Source organism: Apis florea, unplaced genomic scaffold, assembly GCF_048593485.1.
Source record: "Apis florea isolate Af1SG1 unplaced genomic scaffold, ASM4859348v1 contig_2293_pilon, whole genome shotgun sequence".
Lineage (NCBI taxonomy): Eukaryota > Metazoa > Arthropoda > Insecta > Hymenoptera > Apidae > Apis > Apis florea.
This window is the reverse complement of record NW_028256554.1, coordinates 4,244,192-4,265,248: the sequence shown is the minus strand read 5'-3', so window position 1 is coordinate 4,265,248 and position 21,057 is coordinate 4,244,192. Positions and strand designations below refer to the sequence as shown.

General features: G+C 32.8%; 4 protein-coding genes and 2 long non-coding RNA genes across 13 annotated transcripts in view; 4 read left to right on the top strand and 2 right to left on the bottom strand.

The window, feature by feature from the left end:
• The first annotated feature begins 199 nt into the window (after positions 1 to 199).
• Positions 200 to 1,455, top strand: Ccdc58 (Coiled-coil domain-containing 58). 2 transcript variants are annotated; one of them, XM_003694540.4, is made up of 2 exons: positions 200 to 456; positions 828 to 1,455. In XM_003694540.4, exons 1-2 carry the CDS (start codon positions 412 to 414, stop codon positions 1,212 to 1,214), a joined length of 432 nt encoding a protein of 143 aa, XP_003694588.1. In that variant the 5' UTR covers positions 200 to 411; the 3' UTR covers positions 1,215 to 1,455. The 2 variants fall into 2 exon arrangements, with proteins under 2 accessions (XP_003694588.1, XP_086760187.1); XM_086904061.1 differs by having other exon boundaries at positions 382 to 594.
• On the bottom strand, positions 1,446 to 3,507 carry LOC100868130 (protein FAM162B). Its single transcript, XM_031917187.2, has 4 exons — positions 2,933 to 3,507; positions 2,388 to 2,563; positions 2,218 to 2,311; positions 1,446 to 2,054 (listed from the first exon to the last, which is right to left on the bottom strand). The coding sequence occupies exons 2-4, from the start codon at positions 2,560 to 2,562 to the stop codon at positions 1,838 to 1,840; spliced, it is 486 nt and encodes a 161-aa protein (XP_031773047.2). The 5' UTR covers position 2,563; positions 2,933 to 3,507; the 3' UTR covers positions 1,446 to 1,837.
• LOC100868249 (DDB1- and CUL4-associated factor 13) lies at positions 3,507 to 6,301 on the top strand. Its single transcript, XM_003694542.4, has 8 exons — positions 3,507 to 3,984; positions 4,189 to 4,343; positions 4,464 to 4,861; positions 4,928 to 5,096; positions 5,201 to 5,348; positions 5,448 to 5,748; positions 5,825 to 5,988; positions 6,082 to 6,301. Exons 2-8 carry the CDS (start codon positions 4,274 to 4,276, stop codon positions 6,167 to 6,169), a joined length of 1,338 nt encoding a protein of 445 aa, XP_003694590.2. The 5' UTR covers positions 3,507 to 3,984; positions 4,189 to 4,273; the 3' UTR covers positions 6,170 to 6,301.
• The window catches only part of LOC100868372 (EGFR adapter protein), a 197,305-nt gene continuing 182,490 nt past the window's right edge, over positions 6,243 to 21,057 (bottom strand). For all 7 annotated transcript variants that reach the window (XM_003694543.4, XM_086904055.1, XM_012487880.3 and 4 more), the window contains 6 exons: positions 13,241 to 13,384; positions 12,044 to 12,232; positions 10,760 to 11,199; positions 10,352 to 10,570; positions 9,892 to 10,063; positions 6,243 to 8,582 (listed from right to left, as the gene is read on the bottom strand). In XM_003694543.4, the coding sequence (XP_003694591.2) occupies positions 8,373 to 8,582; positions 9,892 to 10,063; positions 10,352 to 10,570; positions 10,760 to 11,199; positions 12,044 to 12,232; positions 13,241 to 13,384 (1,374 nt within the window). In that variant the 3' untranslated portion in view covers positions 6,243 to 8,372. The remainder of the gene's footprint in view (positions 8,583 to 9,891; positions 10,064 to 10,351; positions 10,571 to 10,759; positions 11,200 to 12,043; positions 12,233 to 13,240; positions 13,385 to 21,057) is intronic.
• On the top strand, positions 8,227 to 11,855 carry LOC147658256 (uncharacterized). Its single transcript, XR_015290908.1, has 3 exons — positions 8,227 to 8,537; positions 10,434 to 10,572; positions 10,791 to 11,855. It is a non-coding gene; the product is annotated as an uncharacterized LOC147658256 (long non-coding RNA).
• LOC147658255 (uncharacterized) lies at positions 18,688 to 19,651 on the top strand. Its single transcript, XR_015290909.1, has 2 exons — positions 18,688 to 19,127; positions 19,410 to 19,651. It is a non-coding gene; the product is annotated as an uncharacterized LOC147658255 (long non-coding RNA).

The following is a 21,057-nucleotide window of genomic DNA, read 5'->3' as shown; positions in this document are numbered from 1 at the left end:
TAAATTTTACAAATTTATTTCAATTTAAATTCTTCATTATTATAAACAATTATTGAATTCAAATACAAAGATATTTATTTTATTTAATATTTAAATTTTATTTAAAAAAAACATTATCATTATTTAATTTATTAAAATCTAAACACAATTGTTGTTTCTTAATTAATTTAATTTATTTGTTTATTTTAATTTATAAATATTTTAGTTTAAATAGTTATATCTATCTACATATGAGTAATATAATAAAAATATATAATCTAAAAAAATTTCCATAAATGTTATTTAATGTAATTAAATAAAATTAAATCATTAATTACAGTAGTAACAATAATAAAAGATAATAATATTATGCAATAATTTAATCACGATACTTCCTATCGTAGTTGAATACTTGATCTCCATTTTATAAAAATGGCAACCGTGAGTGTAGGATGTGGAGATTTTTTAGAGTTTCAGGTATTTTTATAGTAAATGAAAGTATTATAAAATATGATATATTTCAAATTATATAGTTCAATTGTTTCGATTACATTCAACATATGTATTAAGCTATAAATTTCTATAAAGTTATAATTCATTACAAACATATTTAAGGTTATATATTACTTTTTATAATATTTCATGTGATAAATGATATGCAAAATTTTACAAATACTAAAATGAAACTAAAGATGAAATAAAAGATATATTCAATACATAATTTATAATAGAGATTTCAAAATTTTAATATAAATTAAATATAATATACATATACACTAATGAATCTATAATAATTATTTACATGCATTATACACACAAAAAAATTTTTAAAAATGTTTTTGTTCCAGGATGCATTAAAAAAAATGCGACAACTTGATGACAAAATTATTTACATGCTAAATACCATACTTCCAACGGAATCGTTTAAAGGACAAGTTGATCCTACTGTAAAATGCAAAGATTTATATGAACAAATTCAATCAGGCCATAAAACAAGAGAATTAGCTATTACAAGGTGTCTAAATGCATCAAAAGAAAAAGTGAAACAATTAAAGACTGAAAGAGATAATGGTAATGAGAGTCCACAACTTCTTAAAGCATTAAGAAAAGAACAGAACACTGTCCGTCTATTACAATCAGAATTGAATATAGAAGAAGTTGTAAAGGAACATACAATTGATGTTTATTACAATAAATGTCGTGTCTTTTATAAACCACCAAATTTAGAAATTTAAATTTGTTGTTACCTTTCTAAAAATATTTTAAAAACATCAATTTTTTATATGATTGTAAAGTTAACTACAAATATATATTAAAATGTTAATTTTAAATGTGTTTAGCTATCGCATTTGTATAATAAACTATAGAAATTTTCAATTCCCATAATTATAATTACAATTTTGTTTGTTTTTTGTAATATTTTCAATTTTTGTGCAGAAAATTTATATAGGAAACAATAAAAAGAATTTTTAGGCATTTTTATTTTGTTTATTATCATATTCTTACATTGATTTTTTTTTATATTTTTTTGTTAATTTGAAAATTAATCTATTAATAAAATTAATATGTTATAAAAATAAATTTTTTGATTTATTAAGATAAGATGTAATAATGCTTATTTACAATACAATTTATATAAATAATATCTCTTATAAAAATAATATTTTATAAAGATATAATACTATTATAACTAGAAATTATTACTTGTAATAATCTCGGATTACACAAAATAATGACTTCAATGATTAAATAATTCTAATGAAATATAACGACATGGAAAAAAAGTTAATCAAAAAAATATTTAAAATATTTAAATAAAATTTAAATAATTTAAATGTTATTAAAAGAAATTAAAATATTATTTTTCATTTTTTTCAGCCATTTCAGCTTCTTTTCGTGCTTGTTCTTTTACTTTATCATACCATTTTTGTCTTTCTGTTATTATATTTTTTCCAGCAGCAACATCTCTTTTACCACTTATTACAGCTAGAATAGATCCAATTATTGCAAAAGCCATCATGTAAAAACATATTTTAATTCTGGCTTTAGTATGAGCTAGCTGTATAGTTCTTATACTGAATAACAAGAATAAAAAAAATTTAATAGATATAGTTTTAAGATAACTTTTTCATATTTCTTTAGAAAATATAATAACTTATATTATACATTTGTATATAAATATAAGTACATGCATTTAAATTTAATATTACATATAAGAATATTTATATTTTTATTTACCTTACTTGTTTTGGAACTTGATCCATACTAGGAAAACGTTTAACCCAAACTAATATTCTTTTATCAAGGTTAGACAAAGTATGTAAAGTCTCTCCTAAAATATAATTTTTTTTTTTTTTTTTTTTACATATTTTCATTAAAATCAAAAACATTCTAAAAATATATTTTACCTGATACAAATTCAATTGCCTCCTTTTCAGCCTGTGATATATTAGCAGCTTTAGGTGTTTCAGTTTTGGCTTTAGGTGTTTCAGTAACAGGTTTATTTTCATTTTTAACAAATGTTGTATGTAGTTGTCTTATTTTAAAACATTTAAACTGCCTTATCAATCTTGTGCAAAACATTCTATATATAATAAAAATCTTTATAAGTTATATTAAAGTTATATTACTTAATAAAATATTACTTAATATTAACAATAATTATTATAGATATTTTTGTAATAATTGTATAATAAATATATGATATTAATAATTAAGATCAAAATTTTATATTATGTACTCATGATTTTTATATGTTATATGTCTATAAATAAATTGTACTTCATAATACAATGACTATATTTTAAAATATTTTGATTTAGTTTAATATAATAAAATTATCAAATTAATCAATTAAATATCTCTATTCTCCCGTTTTATGTAATAACCAATTTCAATATAATAGTTCATATATTTGTTAAATTTATTATTATTATAAAAATTGATTACTTACTTGTAATTTATACTGTACTGACAAACTTATTATTTTTTACAATCACACGTTATCCAAGTCACGTATTACGTACTACTAACATAATGTCACAGATGAAGTACAGAATATACCTTACGTTTAATGGATTTTTTTTATCCTAGAGCACACGATATCCTCGATGATACAAAGATTCTTTTATCATTTTAAAGTCATTCTCAACATTACCGATTCGATTTAGAATAAGATTGTAACATTGTATTGATTAGAATTAAAACTATAAAATTATAAATAAGAAATAGAATAAATAAAAGAATCTCCTTTTAAGAAGAACTTTCTAATCCTCCTTTTTCGATAAAATACTTTAACATTTGTTCCTATTTTCTTTGTCGAATCGAGTTTTTTTTTTTTTACATCATTGTTGAACATATTGTTCGAGTCAAGAAACATTCATATCATATATCAGAATATATTATTTTAAATTATTATTTTAAATTAAAAATCATTATTCAAGAAATACATTATAAATCTGAAAATATAATTTTTAAGATAAGAAAGATTAAATCAACAAAAAGAATGTCATGAAATGAACTTTATAATAAGTAATGAACTTTAATAAGTATTTTATATATCATTTACAGTTAGATATCAAATAGATAAAGAAAGCAAATAGTGGGAAAAACATAGTAATAGGATAAAAACTATCAATCATTTCTAAAATATCGCAAATGAAACATATAAAAGAAGAATAAAAAATAGTACAAAAAAGATAAAAATAAAGTAAAAATTGATTGTCTACACCATCTTTTAAACGCCAATAATATCTCTTCTAAGAAGAGATAAAATAAATCAAGAATCGAGAATCAGCACTATCTCTAAAATACTTTTAGAAAAATATGTTTTAAGAAATGGCACTAAAAGTTAATTCTTATTTTATTTTATCCTTTCTTAAAAGAAATATCTTTAGCACTCAAAAGATGGCGCGGTCAATTCTGATTCTATATCATTTTCATACTATTTGCTATTCTTTCTTTATAAATTTCATTGGCATACTAAAAATGGTGGATTTTTATCTTGTATGTGTTCCTTTTTTTCTATTTATTCGTTTATATTTGCTCTAAATTTAAAAATTTAATATTTGTCCACGAAAAATAATATTGCAATATCTGATTTAGTCTTTATATAATATATAAAATATTATAAGTTTCAATATTTCTTTAATGATAAGTATTGAATATTTAAAAATGTATACATATTTATGTTTTATTTTCTATATGTAGATATACACGTGTTTACTTCACTTGTGACACATTGTGAGAAAAAAAATATGCTTTAAAAATTTTATTTAATTAATAAATTTACAAAATGAAGGTGAAAATTCTAACAAGAAATCCTGATGAATACTTAAGAGAAACAAAACGTGACATATATAAAGGTTAGTATTAATAAAAAATAATAATAAATTAAGTTTTTGTTATAACTCATATATGTATATATTTTATTATATATTTTATTATATACAGTTATGATAATTAATTTTGTTCATTATTTATAGTACCTAGGAATTATGATCCAGCATTACATCCTTTTGAAGCAGCAAGAGAATATACTAGGGCTTTAAATTCAGTAAAATTAGAAAGAGTATTTGCAAAACCTTTTGTAGGATGTTTGGAAGGCCATAAAGATGGAGTGTCTAGTATGTGTAAGCATCCTTTCCATTTGTCTACTATACTTAGTGGAGCTTTTGATGGTGAAATAAGAATATGGAATCTTACACAAAGAAAATGTATACATAGTTTTTTGGCCCATGATGGTATTATAAGAGGAATTGTGTTTAATGCAACTGGTGAACAGTTTATTACTGTTGGTGATGATAAAACTATTAAAACATGGAAGTCACAAAAAACATCATTTGGTGAAGAAGAAGAACCTATAAATACAATTATTAGTAAAGTAAGATATTAAATATTAGTAAATTTATTGTTTTATATTAGTTTAAAAATTATGGACATTTTGTAGACTGTAATAACTGGAATCTCTCATCATCGCACCCAACCAATATTTGCAACTTGTGGTGAAGTATGCCATTTATGGGAAGAAACTCGTAATGAACCAATTCGTACATTAAAATGGGGTATTGATACTTTATACGATATTAAATATAATCCTGTCCAAACCAATTTATTTGGTAAGAATAATTATTGTATTATAAAGTTAATTATTAATGATTAAGTATAAATGATTGTATTTTAATTTTATAAGATCATAACTAAAATTGTATAATTATTATAGCTGCTTGTGGAAGTGATCGTAGTATAATTTTATATGATGCCAGAGAAACAGGTCCTTTGAGAAAAGTTTTTATGAGATTAAGAACTAATAGATTGGCTTGGAATCCTATGGAAGCTATTACTTTCACATGTGCTAATGAAGATTACAAGTAAATTCAAAAAAAAAAAAAATATTTTCTTGTATTATTTAAATTGAAATATGAAAACTAAGAAATATATTAATTATGATATTCTATTTTTTAATCTAGTTTATATACTTATGATATTCGTAAGTTGAAAACACCAGTAAATGTACATATGGACCATGTAGAAGCTGTAATTGATGTTGATTATTCACCAACTGGTAAAGAATTCGTATCTGGTAGTTATGATAAATCTATTCGTATTTTTGAAATAAATAAAGGTCATTCTCGAGAAGTTTACCATACAAAACGTATGCAAAGATTAACATGCATGGGATGGTCTCTTGATAACAAGTATATTATTAGCGGAAGTGATGAAATGAATATTCGTGTTTGGAAAGCAAGGGCGTCAGAAAAATTGGGTGTGGTATGTTTTGTATTTTTTGATTTTTTATTTTATTTTACATATTAAAATAATAATTTAATAAAATAAATAATTACAGTTAAAACCTAGAGAAAAGGCAGCATTAAATTACAGTGAAGCTTTGAAAGAAAAGTTTGCTGCACATCCTCAAGTGAAGCGAATTGCCCGACATAGACAGATTCCAAAACATATTTACAATGCAAAGAATGAATTACGTACAATTCGAGAGAAGACTAAACGAAAGTATATATCATTAAAAAAAAAAAATTATAAATGTTTGAATTATGTATATTTTTTCTCAAAATATTTTTACTATATTTACTTATTTTATTTTAGGGAGTCTAATAGACGTGCTCATTCTAAACCAGGAACTGTACCTTTCATTCCGGAAAGAAAAAGACACGTTGCACAACAAGAAATATAATTTAAAATTTTATGTACTGTAATATTTTTAACAATGAAAAATATAATTATGGATATAAATTGGACACACATGATTGAATTATATTATTTTTTTGTTCAATATTTATTGTAATAAATAATTTTATTGAAATTATACAACGCATTGCTATATAATAATTCGTAAAACGTTACAAACTTCAAGCAGTGATTAATGTCTTGCTTAGCGTAGCTTACAATGATTTATTAATTTTTTTCATTTTCATTGCGCATTTATTTTAGCAAATATTTCTGAATTTGGCAATACGAAGATCATCATGTACTCGATGTTTGAAGTACAATGAACGTTCGTAAACTAGCTAAAAATCATGCTGAAGTTTTGTCTCATATTTTAGTCAAGAATGACAATATGTGATTTTAGTCTTCGTATTTTTTGTTTATGTTATATTTTCAGGTCCGCATTATAAATCTTATATTTTCGGTTTAAATAAACGAATATAAGAAACATTTATCGATTTTATACGTAAATATATAGCATGATAGGAAGGAATATTGTATTTAATTTAATACCAGATATTTGATTGCAGATAAACTCCTTAGTAAAATACTATTTTATTATTTTTTATCATGTCTCTTATACGCATTATTTTGTAGAATAAATCAACGATGACCTGCCGTTTATAAAATCTTATAATATTATATTCATATTCATATTATTCGGTGGATTCGATGATAGTTTTCTAGATTTTATTCTAGATCTTAATCGATTTTTTTATCATTTTGTATATTGAAAAAATTGAAAAGTAGGAATTTTATTGAAATATTTTCTTAAAATTTTATATTCTTGGGCGTATAAAAAGCGGCACATAGTTTTCGGTTTTGATCTTTTATGTCGGTTAACACATACGTAAGATTATATATTTATTCTTCTTCTCTTCTTTTTAACATCCACTATGCGCGCATAAATTCTGTACAAGACTAGGTTAGTCGAGCAATTAAATTACCAGTGTAATATGTTTTCCATCGGCTTTAAAATTCCATGGTAATATATATTCTACGCTTTGTATCGTCACTGTTTCAAAGGTCTATTCCTTCTAACGCTGCCGTCCATGTTATTTAATTAAATATGAATAGTATTGTATAACAATAATTATAATTTATATACATATAAACACATTTACATTACTTTTGTAAAACATTTAGTCGTGTGAAATTTTAATAGCAAAATCTCAAGGATTTTAAAACTTTTTTTTAATTAATCGAAAATTAAAAAGATCTCGTTGTATAATCGCCATATTCAACTCATTGAAAATTATATCGATTTAATATAACATTGCTCTTATAATTGTTTAATTGATTAATCTTTCTATTAATATCTTTTGTTCTGTTTATTTATTAAATGATCGTCGGATAATGCAATACTGTCAAATAATCTTTGATTTATAAACTGAACACTATAGAATTTCACACACAATTTCACACAATTTTGTCCGAAACAAAAAATCATTCAAAAGACATTCAGAGTAACATTAAAAAATATTTATCTCATTTTTTCTGATAATTTTTATTCGATCTAAATGCTACAATAAGCTAGTTTGTCAAAAATCCTGCAAATTAATCGTTCTTCGAAATTTTTTATCGCAGAGTCGGCGTCAATATATATTAATACAAATAGACGCTTGTTAATAATTCAATCCAAAATCCATTAATCGAGCTTCGTTCATCGAACGAAAAACATCGGGAATGAAATCTACAAAATAAAGAATCAGTTTTTCCCTGCTGTGCGTCCTCCGACTTTTGATTCGCTGTTATTTTCACGAATAGTGGCGATCGTTAAATTACTTATATTATATTCTCTATCACTATTGATGACTTATAAATATTTATCACCGCGAGAACGTGCTGAATTTTATTCGAGCGTACGACATTTTTTATTCTCGAGCATGCGGTGAATCGTTGTAACGAATAATCGATCAATCGTATCATCAATAATTCTCTCTATTCATCGACAAACACGACCGATCGACCAATCGAAAATCGAGTTCAGTGAAAATACATTTCGATGATTTTACGAACTCCTTCAAACGATCTCGTGTAGAATTTTATAGAAGCACATTTTTCAGTTTCTCGTAGTCTCTCGGAAACGAATTCAGCTTTAACTGTTCAGTTCGAAGAATCGGTGAAAGTATCGATTTTTTCCAGATCGTTCTGATTACGAGAGCTTTATTCTAGACGTTCAGGTCAGCCATCATTTTGCGAAAGTCGGCTAAGGTATTGTAATCAGGATCCGAATCGATGTCCGCGAAGTCTTTGTTGGAATCGCTTTTCACAAAGCTTGGATTGTATCGACTTAATGACAAAGGACATGGCAATAATTCTGGCATCACTGAGTGGTGAGTAATTAGAGCAGTCAGTGTCGTGAATTCCTTTGTAAAGCCCTGGAACAAATAAAATAATATAATTACTATTTGCATTCGATCCATTAAAAATTTTAATTTTATCGTGAAATGCTACAAAGTTTTAATTAGTTTTTGTTTAATAATTAACTAATTTTTTCGATAAAAATGAAATAGTAATATAATTTTTGTTGAAATATAGTGGTATTGTATTACGATTGCTATATGTTAAAAACTTCAAAAAATGCAAATTTCATTGTCACATCAAATGAATAATGTAAAATTAATTATTGAAAATATATCGATTTTATATTAAAATCGATATGTTCGATTTTATGTAATAAATAATTTAGAAACGAAACAAACTAGTAACAAACATCATATACACATATATCAAAATTATCATGTACTGTACATGTTCGAATCTCATCGCGTGTTGCCACGGCAATGCAATTCTAGATGAAAGAGTAGTGGGGAATTTTGATTTCCCTGCGGTACATCCAACAAAACTCATTTATACTCGTTTCGGAGATTATCAAAGTCCACGGACCCATTTAATTTATCCTACAAGGGAAATCCGGACATTTAAATACGCGTACCGAAATGGCAGAATACGCAACCGGAGTAGCTTTGTACTTGCACAATGTCTCTATTATAATATTTCTGAACTGAAAACATCGGTCCAAACGCGATATTACTCTGCGGTGATTAACATCTGGGTACAAAGCAGCTCGGTTTTCTTTGCCAATGTATGTTCGTTTCATTCATAGTTAACATGAAAAAAAAAAGAAAAAATATTTTATTTTAAAAGATTGTATAGATCTCGAAAGAATTTTTTTACCTAATGTACACTTGATATAAATAAAATTATGATATATTTATCTATAAAGATACCTTTGAAAAGATAAATCAGAATAAAAACAAAAATTGATATATAAAATTATATAATTGAAACTTATTTATTTATTAAGTTATGCAATTAAATTTTGCATTAATATTAATTTATCTGATTAAGTTTCAATCGACATTTTTATATATTAATTTTTCTGTTTGATCTCTGATGATTGATCTTTCGAAAGTGTTTCACAAAAATATTAACTTGCACAATTCTTGATGTATCATTTGTAATGTACTTTACACAACAATATGTTTTAATTATTTTTGTTTTATACAAATTATTCAATTATTAGTTTCTCTGTCTGCCTTGAGTAATAGCATTGAAATGAATTGTAATAGTAGAAAATGAATTTACGTTGTCAGGGCGAAAGTGTTAATTACTCTATTTAAGCGCAGACGTTTCGTAGACGGTTAAAGACTTTCACAAGAAAGGCCATCCCGAGAAGAGATTTACCTTGATTTTGTAGCCTTTGTTCGTACGCATTATGAGATAATGGGCTATTCCGCTTGGTTGGAATTCGCGCGGCACTCGAAGCGAAAGGGCATAACATCCGGGTTTACTGGTACTCTCTCGCACCATGAAGGCTCCTTCCGGCTCCTGACTCAACACTTCTAGCGTTATTTCCCTGGAATCATAAATGACCATGACACTGTGAAAATGCAAATTTGTATAAATTTGTATAAAAGCAGTGAAAATAACTATACTCAGATGCAGATTATTATTCTACTACTTCCATTATACATATATATTTTTATGCATTTTAATGAACGATAATAATAATTGGATATTTACATTTAAATAAATATCAATGAGTAAAAAGCTTCATGGTTTTAAAAGAGTTACATGTTATAAGCTTACATCAATCATTATAACACATTGAATTAGCAATTTTTGAAATGTAATGATCAGAAACCTTGGTATTCCAGCTTGAAACCAGGGAGCTTTTCGTAGTTCAGCTTCTTCACTGCGGTTATTAAGGCTATCCGTTCTTTCAGGAAGAGGTGGTGGGGTCGGTGTGGAACCATGTGTACTTCCATCAGCGGGTACTGAACTGCTCGAGGTACTGATCTGAGATCTTCTCTTCGATTTGAATTCTGTTTCCGTACCAGAGCTGGGAGAATTATGTCCTATCCTGTAAGTTTCGTATAATTATAATCAATATCCTTTTTCCAAAGATAAACTATTCACATTTGAAATGAAAATTTTTCAATATCTATATCTGTGGTGGTCACAACACTTCCACATAAAATATTCCACTACATATTGAAAGATCTATCATAACAGGATCATAATTATTCATATTTTTTTCGCAAGTTGTTACCTGTTGTTCTCAATGTTGAAATTTTTCGCAGTGATGGAGGCGTTGATGGTATTGTCCAGACTCTCAGATGGGGGTATCTTGTTGTAAGCCGGCCTCGTGCCCTCGGACTCGATGATCGCCTCGTTTATATAACCCCCAGAATGCGGCCTGTTTGACGGGCTCGTCGGTGTGCTGCTACCACTGACGAGGGGGCAGCTGTCATCCTCACCGTTCAACCCAAGAACGTCACGTCCACCTGTCAAACCCATCGCCAGCCGCTTTATCAGAGGCGGCTTGTCCGTTAGTCTCTTGTACGAATTTAGCTCCGTCGGTGAGTTGCTCTCATCGCTGCTCGGTGTGCTCTGCTGAGAGATACTCTTTGGCTCATCCTCGTTCGTTATTGGGCCGAGAACGTTGGTGAAGTTGTGCGTCGGCCGTAGACCCGGGATCGAGTTCGGTGTCTGATTCGATGGAAAGAAATGGTTGATGAGTCTCCATGATACGTACAACTTAACCACGACGTTCGAAGACATTTCTCGGAGAACGAGAGAAACGCGAGTGTAAACGCGGATTCGATTTCCTTTAATCTTTTTCGTTATCTAGAACTTGGTTACAGTAACTTGTGATTAACGTTCTTTGTTTCGTCGAGAGTAATCATCGAGGTAATTTACAATTATGTTCGTTGATAACGAAATTTTGTCCTCCCGAGGAAATTTATTTCGAAGATGTAACAAATACGCGAGTTCAACTTTCAAATAAGATCTCGATGAATTTTAATGTATCCAGTCTCTTGGTTCAAACGTTTAGTCTAGGTTAAATATTTATTTTCTTGCTTAATATTTGTTTTACCTCGTCGATAAGATAAGATTGCACATTCTATAAAAAGAGTTGTACACCAGGGTTTGTCACTATTTGCAATCGTACAGCATTAAACTCGATTTTTCCAAAGATGAAGTCATTGAATCATAATTTAGAAACAGCGAATAACAATTCAATTTTGAAAAAAAAAAATCTTCATTCTGATAAACGAACAATTATTTTGTAATCTGCTCGTTCCAAATCTGTTTTTGTGTGTTCTGTTACATCATCAAAGGAATTAAATCTCGAAATTAGGCAAGATTGTATTATTTAATTCTCGCGCGTGATACGACCGCCATTCAATCTGTTCAACGACAACGTTTCTATTCTCGAGGCTGGCTCGAGAACAGCGTGGCGAATAACGGCGTGAAATAACGTCGCTCGTTTCGTTGAAAAAGCCATTGAGCGAAAATATGTATACTCGGGGAAGAGAAGGCGTGAGCTCACCTTCACGCTAGCGAGTCGCAGCGTGGGCGAGCCTGCGCTGCCGAGCTGTACGTTCATGTCCGCCGCAGACGAGCCGCTTCCAGTTCTGGACGTGGGCGACGTCCGACTTTTTAGCCACGAATTCGAAGACGAATTCCTGCAAACACCTCCCGCGCCGGCGATCGAGCTGTCGCCAGCCAGCGATTTGTTCTGCGGAAAAAAGGAAAAATAATGCAACTAAATTGTGAGAAATTCCTGTGGAACTGACCTTCGATTACAAGATAGAGAATAGCCGTTTAAAGATAAAAAGTATAAAATTGTATACTGTTTAGCGATGTAAAGTTATATAAACTCGTCAAAGTAAATATTTAATCATACGTAAGAGTAAAATTAGAATTTTAAAAATTTGGATAAATAAATTTGAAGCGATAAAAATATTTCTACGTTAAAGTTAAATAACATTTGTCATTTTGTGATTCGACTAAACTTTATTCGACAATTGTATAAACGTTTTCGAAAATAGCTTGAGGAAACGGGTAACGTAAGCAACGTGGAAGAAAATACGAGGAAATAAAACGGCGGGGAATCGTGCTGAATGTTTAACCTGTTAGACGGTAAATGTCGGATATATCGGCGGCCAGTTTTCGAGTTTTATTCGCCAATTTTGACACAGGTATCGCTCTTACGGAAGCTTGAATTTGGCGGTAAACGATGAATAGTTTATCGGCAGAATCTTACGATTCCCAGGACGATTGCGTGGGGAGAACGAGAGGAAAGACCGCGACGAACTGACCGTTTACGTGGAAACACGATGGAGCCGAGAGACTTGGCTCGAATTTATAATTAACGCGGCCTGTAAATGGGACACCTCTACTGGAGACTGATGCTCTCATGAGACCGCGTTATATGTCGCCTCTCTACTTTATTTTTCCTTGCACTTGACTCGATGTGTCAAAAAAACACACAATCTTTGTGTTAATCGTTAAACATCACATTCATCGATTTTTCTATCTATCGTTTCTATCTTTTCCATTGTTAATTTTAACGAAATTTTTTGCTCGTAGAGATTCCTGTTTTTTTTTTTTTTTTTTTTAATTAAACGTTCACGCGGTATTAGAATTTATAGAAGGCAGAACGATTTCTCTGTGTACGTTATCGATAGAATGAAAATTAAGAGAAAGCGAAATCGCGCGATACGAGATACAGAAATTTACATACCCACGAAGATCGATTCTCTTGTTTGTCCTTTCGGTAGGGTGGCGATTGCGGTGAGATCACATCTTGAAGGATCGGTTGGCGCTGAAGCTGCGCCACGTATGCCATACGAAAAGCATTGCCGACAATGGTGTTTAACTCCTCCGCCTGAAAAACAAAAACGTAGAAAGAAAAAGAAGAAAGGAAAAGTTGATACAACTTTACGAGTAAAAGTGAACGAGTTCCTTCGCTCGTATATTATAATATTTAAAATACATTTAAAACCATTTACAAAGTGGATTGACCTAGATTGGAATCGAATCGGTATCAAGTAATTGATATTGCATCAAAGAATTTCAATTAATTCGCCAATTCACTCTTCTAGTCCTCTATTCTCCAGTCTACATCAAAGGTGAATTTCAAACTATAATCGATGCACTTAATCAAGCTTCGAAATGACAACTTCGCGTTTGTTCGAGTGGTCTTTCGTTTAATCCCTCTAAAAATGGCGGCGCCGTTAATTTTACGTCCGACTTTTCGATTCGAGCGTCTTTTCGTCCGTGATAATTTTTTTTTTTTTTAAATATCCGGCCCGAAATTACTCTTGCAACGCGTCAAAGAAAGTTATCTCGTGGTGGGGAAAAAGTTTTCGAAAACATCGACGTTGCCTCCCATAGCGCAGCAGGGAAACCAAAACATTTATCATTCACACGTCGCATCCAGAAATTGTGCAAGACGACGAGTTTACCGCCATTTCTCCACAAAGGAGTCTCTCGATTGTTCGAGATTCGTAAAACGTCGTGCATGTCGTCGTCCGTACAAAATTTCCGATGACGATCGCACGAGAGAAGAGCTGGAGGAGGAGGGAGGAAGAGAAGAGGCATGCTGTTTCACGTAACGTTTCGAGCGTAAGGGAGAAGGAGGAGAGGAAGAAACGGACGTCGAGTGTAATCCATACGACAGGGCTCGAGGAGGACGCTACCGGAAGCGGGGTCGATACGGAAAATAAACTACGCGGAGGAACTTTACATATGTCGGACGAGTATCGTTGTGTGTACGAGGAACACGTGGAAAGAAGGGAGACGCGATGATACGAAAATGGAGAATGGAGAAGGGTGAATATATCGAAGAATAAAAAAGGAAGAGACGCGGTGAAGTTGAAATATATAGAAAGAAAAAGAAAAAGGTAATAAAACGAAACTGGAAAAGAAATAAGGAAAAAGAAAAAGAGGAAGATGATGTTGGGAAAAAAAAGGAAATGTCAAAAAAATGTATACAAAAAGAGAGAGAAAAAGAGGATGAATATTAGAGAGAAGTGTATCAAGAAAGGGATAAAAAGAGAAAGATAGGATAATAACAGCGAAGGATAAGATGGATGGAGAGAAAAAGAGAAGAGGGAAGAAGAGCAGGGAAAGAGAAGGGGGTGAGAAGGGGGCGAAGAGGAGCAGGAAAAGGGAGGGGAAAGAGTGGAAAATGAGGATGGTAGTGGCGCATCCGATATTATAGCAGAGGCTGCGGTCGCCACTTGCCTAAGCCGGATATTCGAAATGGGAACCGAATGTGAGAGCATGGTGCTAGTGTGACGCCGCGTATTCTTCGTGTCTGCGGTTAGAATACGGCGCGTGTTTGATATTCGCGTTTTTGGCGACTCTGGGGATCGAGTCGACCGCAAATTTTATTTCATGGCCGACGACAGGCCATGAAACGAAAGTGATCGGGGCCGGGAGTTTGCGCGGCCGTTTAACGCGACGCTTCGTTCTATATTTTACGATCGTTTCCGTATTTTGTTGTGCGGTTTCTGCGAAAGAGGTAAGTAATCGAAGGTTGTATCGAGTGACGAGAATTTCGTTGACGGATATGCGTTTCTCTTTATTTGTTGGCATATTGTTTTCGTAACGTTCTACAGATTCTTTCGAAAATGTTTCATTTATATAAACTGCCGCATGATGATGACTTATTATTCAATCGTTTGTACAAAGTAGAATATGTTAGAAAAATTATTTATTTAAAAGTTTCAACAGAGCATCATTTTTGCAAAATGATTTGCAAACAACACGTCGGCTATTTTATGAACAAAATATGATTGTAAATATGATTTTACGGGAACGGGCAAGAGAGTTTGGGAAACGCTTTAAATACAATACCGAAGGCACTTGCTCGCTTCTATAAGTGCAAATCATCAGTAAGTTACATATATTTATGGGGTACATTTATCACCTGATCCTTTTAGGACTACTCTGAAAGGATGAGAAATGGCGCTCTCCGAATGATTGAAATCCTCGCGTAATGTTCAAAGTGAAACTTTCTCGAAAATAATTGCGAATTCCGCGCGGGGATGTGATATTAATACTTGCATTACGTATTATATACAATTATAAATAGTTTAAACGTAACGTAACGCGCAAATTTCGACAATTTCGACTCCTTTTCGTATCGTGTGCGATTCTCCCCTCCATTATTTTCGAATCGTTCTCGAATCGAGCAGAAAAAGGGGGGAGGGGGTAGCGCAAAGGAATAAAAACAATTCAATCCGAACTTTTGTCGATTTTTTTTCCCCTCCCCTTTTATTTTTCCAACTCTCCACCCCCGTCAGGATAGGTCAACTAGAATTTTAACGAAGATCACGTAGATCAATCACGCGTGTATGCGGGATTTGATAACTGCGTAGCATCGGTTGTCAGTGGCCAGTGACTGCAAATTTGATCCCGTCTCTCGATGCGTGTTATCCGATGCTTGGCTCGCGTGGAATTCGCAAGAGAAATCAGTTTCAATCGGCGCGGGAGAAACTGTATATTTATTCGTTACGTTGTTTTGAGAAATAACAACAATCGCGCGGATATAAGGAATTTTTACGATCGAGCAACGATTCATATTGCGATTAATCAATACAATACAATTTTTATTCTTACATTAGATTTTTTTTCTTTAATTGGAAAATTGAAATTTTGCTGTTTGAAAAGTAAGCAATTCTTAACGTTACAGCCTTAACACGAGTGTTGTTGAAAACTAAAAGGAAGACTGGCAACTTGATAAAGTCATAGCAAATAAATTCGTTAACGAGGTTTCTTACGAAGTAGTTAGAAATTGGTGGCGAGTTCGGGAATGGAGTGTTGTTCTTCGCTATCACTTCAAGGAGCAGCATATAGATGTCTTGTTTAACGATACCTCGGTAGAAGTGTCCAATAATTGAGTGTTGTTCCCAGAGGAGTGTTCCTTTTTTCCCTTAGAGATTTTTCGAACAATTTCGATCAATAATAAAGTTCAGTAACAAAGCAAAAGTACAAAAATTCTGAATAATTATCTTTAAACAATCAAAAACATTTATTTGTTAAATTGTAATATTATCTATTTGTTTATCTATCAGTTTTTATGTCGATACGTATCGTTTACCTTCATTATTCTGGTGATAGAACGTGCATTTTTTTCTCGATCATATCATGGCATCGTGTTCCCAACCCGAAATATATACGTTAAAAATAATATTATTCTTTAATCTTGTATTTATTTTTTGTTTATCACGCACGATCTGTGCGTGTAAAACGATCGCGGCTTCGATGTGGCGTGTTAAATGTAATCGATACTATGGCAATATAATTTGTCACTCTCTTGGTATCAAATGAATTTTTCCTTGTCAAAAGTAATTTCAGCATTTTTAATTCGTTTTCTAATTAACTCCTCTGCGCAATAAGGAACAACGTGAAAAAAAAAAAAAATGTACCCTCCACGAAAGACTTTTTACACTACAAAAGCACCATCATCTAGCAACTTGTTCAAAGCAGAAACCATTCTCTGTTTGAGATCAAAAGAGAGTACGATGGTTACAAACGCTAAAAACTTTTCTTTTATTTCGAAACCGATCTTCGTCCAACGAATAGACGATAAATCCGACAAAAGATATAACGAAAAAACTACCGTAGAACAATGGGAAAGGGAGAAATAGAGAAAATCGCCAGGAATTCCTAAAATCCTCGAGAGAAAACCTTAAATATAAAAATTTACGATTATTATTTGTTTAATTCTTTGCCAGTATGAATTATCTCTAAAACGAACGAAAGACAATTATGATACAAAAGAGATTATAATTTTAGTGACAAAAGATTAATCATTGTTCGCGTAACGAAAGGATAAGGAAAAGTAGAAATTCTTCCCCGTAGAGAATCTATTTCGTTTAAAATCACATAACGATTTCGAAATCATTCAAAGCAAAGCTCTCCCTCAAACGGTCAACCCCCGAGTTAAGACGAAATGTAAAAAAAAAGAAGGTAGAAAAGGGTAGGTACTCATTCCTGATCGCACAATACCCTCTTTTTAGGCGGTTCTCGTTGAGCAGACCGTCAACGTGGCGCATTAATACGCACGGCTTTCACGAGCTTTGGAAAAGAGAGCGATAGCCTTGCCCCTTCCGCCTGCCATTTCACCCTGTTTCCACCCCATTTTCACCCTCATCAGTCATAAGCTCGCGTCTCGCCGATACGCGTGTTTGCCTGCCAGGCAACCAACGACATCGTCGCCGCCACCGTCGTCGTCGTCGTCGTCGTCTTCGTTGTCGCGATCAAACTTGCGTCGATTTCGAACGAGCCAGCACGAGTCGAGCATTGAACGCGTGCACCATCCACGCGTGCGACTCTGCGTATGCGTGGCCAGGACCTTTCTAAACGCAGACACGAGGCCGCTGGTCTGGCCAAGGGTTGCGACGTGAGTGCTTATTACACATTCAAGGCCTGCATTTGCACTGTGGCCTGGGCGGAAAGCTGTATACGCCTCGCCTCCCTCCTTCACCCTCCTCGCTTTTCCACCTTCCACTGCCTGCCTGGTCACTCTCCTTCCATCCCTCCCTCCCTCCGTAAGGGCGTTTCGTTATATACGGCATACCACGGCCATTGCCGAGGATCCTACAAAAAGATCTACCACCGCGCCGCGCTCACCGAGATTCCTCTTTCCCTCGACATTTTCATTTCTCGTTTTGTCGGCGTCCATCCACCCCGCCCCGCCTTCTCTTTCGCTCAACTGTTTTCTGACGTTTCCCTCGCGAGAAGAACGCTCGAACCGAAAATCGTTGCCTCGTTTCGCGTGATTGAGATTAATTGGAGTCGGATTGCGGTTGACCGAACGGTACACGACGCGATAATCGAATGCCTTCCTTTAGGTATATTAATCCTTTTGCGCTTCGAATAATTCGACTGTAATACGTTTATGATCAATTTCGACACCTGTTTTTTGCTTTCTGTGTATTATAAGTGGTGGATGAAAGAAGGAATGGAACGTGTTTTCTTTCCACCGTAGAAAATCGTGAAGTTTATTCGGAGGGAAAAAGAAATTGCAAGAATGATTTAATTGATAAAAAAAGAAGAAGAGTAGAAAGCAAGCGCCACTTATTTTCTGCTCCTCTGATTGGTTCCCGTGACTAATTTGATGATTTGTGTACGCTTCCAGGTCGCGTGTGCTTATGCGCCAGCTTTGAAATATTTCAATTAACGAAACGCGGCCAACGCTATAATTGCTGTCGGGCCACGCCATCTCGTAAGTTGGCCTGCAACCTCCGCAGAGAGCTAGTGCGCACTGCAAATAGCAACGAACGCGTTGCACATTCGTGCATTGTATAGCCGCGCGCGTAGGCAGAGAGGCAAGAAGAAAAAAAGATAAAGCATCGAAACGAAACGATGGAATCGTTTCCTATTTAGAATATTATACGCGGATGCCTTCGTAATGACGATCTCGAGATTACGCAATTGCGTGGTTTGCTCCTCCCTGTTTCTCGTGCGCTAATAAGAAAAATTAACTAACTGTGATAAACGTTTTTATTTAAACAGTTTTTAAAACATTGACACAACGGTATTGTTACAACTTATGATTCGAAAGGAAAAATTTTGCTTGTCACGGCTTGTTTGTTCTGCCTTCAGAAAAAAGTAAGGTTAGTAGAAATCAAGTTCAGGAGGTTAAGGTGACAAGAATAAAAAGTAAGGAATAATTAAAGTAAGAAAAATTTTTATCGATTAGCGAGAAAAGCAATAATAGAGCTCGAAATGAAATTTCCATTAAATTTACTTAATTCAATTATTATTACATCATCTGCTGTGAACGAAAAATAAGACGCGTTAAATAATTCATTTATTCCGAATATTTTTCAATCATCAATAGTTCGAATTAACTAAACTGAATCTAATTCTAATTCTTCCAATTACTTCGCCGATAGACAACAACGATGGAGAAGAAAGAAAGGAAAAAGTAAGAAAAGAGCATGAAAAAGAATTTGGCGCATCGATCGTTCTCCTCGATTCGAGCACACGTGCGTGAAGAATGAAAACGCTGGCAACGCGAGCTCGTCCAAACCAACGCGGCAAAAGCTTCGTTATGGTGAAAGTTTAATCGCGGTTGCGCGTTTCACGAGCAAAAATAAATATTGCCATACGGGAGAAAGAGGTGGCTCGTAAAGAACGTGGCGTGTATTTTGTATTCACCCAGGAGATGCTCCTCGGCTGAGGATAGCGAGTCGTGATTCTCATCACGAGTGCTTAACTACATTGTCACTGTGTAGATACGGACGCTTTAACTTTTTTGCCATAATGACGGGTAGCTTGTTCCCTCGTGGGGACAAAGTTGCGGCTAAGATATTGTGCTACGCTCCAATGCCCTCCTCCTACTCTTTTCTCTCCTTTTCCTTTCTTTCGTTTCCTCTCGTACTCGCGCGATTCTATGCACGATGCGCGTGTCCTCGAAATGTGCCACTTTATACTCGGCTACGCGTATATCTTTTCTTCCACGCCAGGAATCCGGATATCGAATTTGACGAATCGTGGCATCACTTTTTGTTTCAAAATATCTTCTCGTATTTTATACGTTTATTCGTTGGTTATTAGTATCGAAGAAAAAATTGTATCGTTGGATGCAAGAAGAGTCCTAGAAGGCTTTTTGAAAAATATTTAATTCTTTCTTTTTATAGATACCCTAAATTCATCATGGTGAATTTGCAACATATTATTTTTCTAAAGATATAAAATAATCTTCTTGCATCCAACGATTGCGATTGCAGAATAAATATACTTTTTCGATCGAATTATTATATATTTACCGATCGATAAAATCGTCAAATGTTTGTTTGGATTAAAATTTAATCGATTTAATTTTTTATATTGCTACTTCATACACAGATCGATTTTTCATACAATCAATTTTTCATAAATGGTATATAATTTTTCATTTCTTTCTTTTCCTTTTTTTTTTTTTTCATGCCTATGTTATTTCAATCCATTACAGGAAGTAACAAATTAATATTTCGAATCAATTCCTCCTCTTTCTCTCTCTTTCTCTCTCTGCAAGCTATTCAAAAAGATACATAAAATTAATTCACCGTCTCACTCGCAGTCTCGATCGAAACGCAGGTGCGAAGAACGAATTATCGAAAATTTCTCGGCCGGTGCACTTAATCGGCAAATGCGTGGTGCAATCAGAGTACACAGCCTGTGTATATCGAAGAAAGAAAGAAATAGAGAGAGTATGTGTGTGTGTGTGTATCGTCATGGGAAAGCTATATATCGCCAACTACCAGCGTGGGAATAAATCCAGGTCAATTTATCCTGTTGAATCTCTTTCGATTAGCCCAGATCGTGACAGTTAGCCGGCTCGAAATAAAACTGCCTCGAAAGGCAGTAGCCGGGCTTTCAACTTGGAGTTATTCGGTGTGGAGCTTTCGCCCAGGGAAGATCGATGATTCGTGGCGGGACTTTGCGTTCATCAATGAGAAAAATTTATTTCCAGTTGTAGGCGGTGCAAGAGCGGTCGAATCCGTTGCCGACAAACGAAAAAATACGAGAATTGCCGCCCTGTGGAAGGTTTGGCGGTTA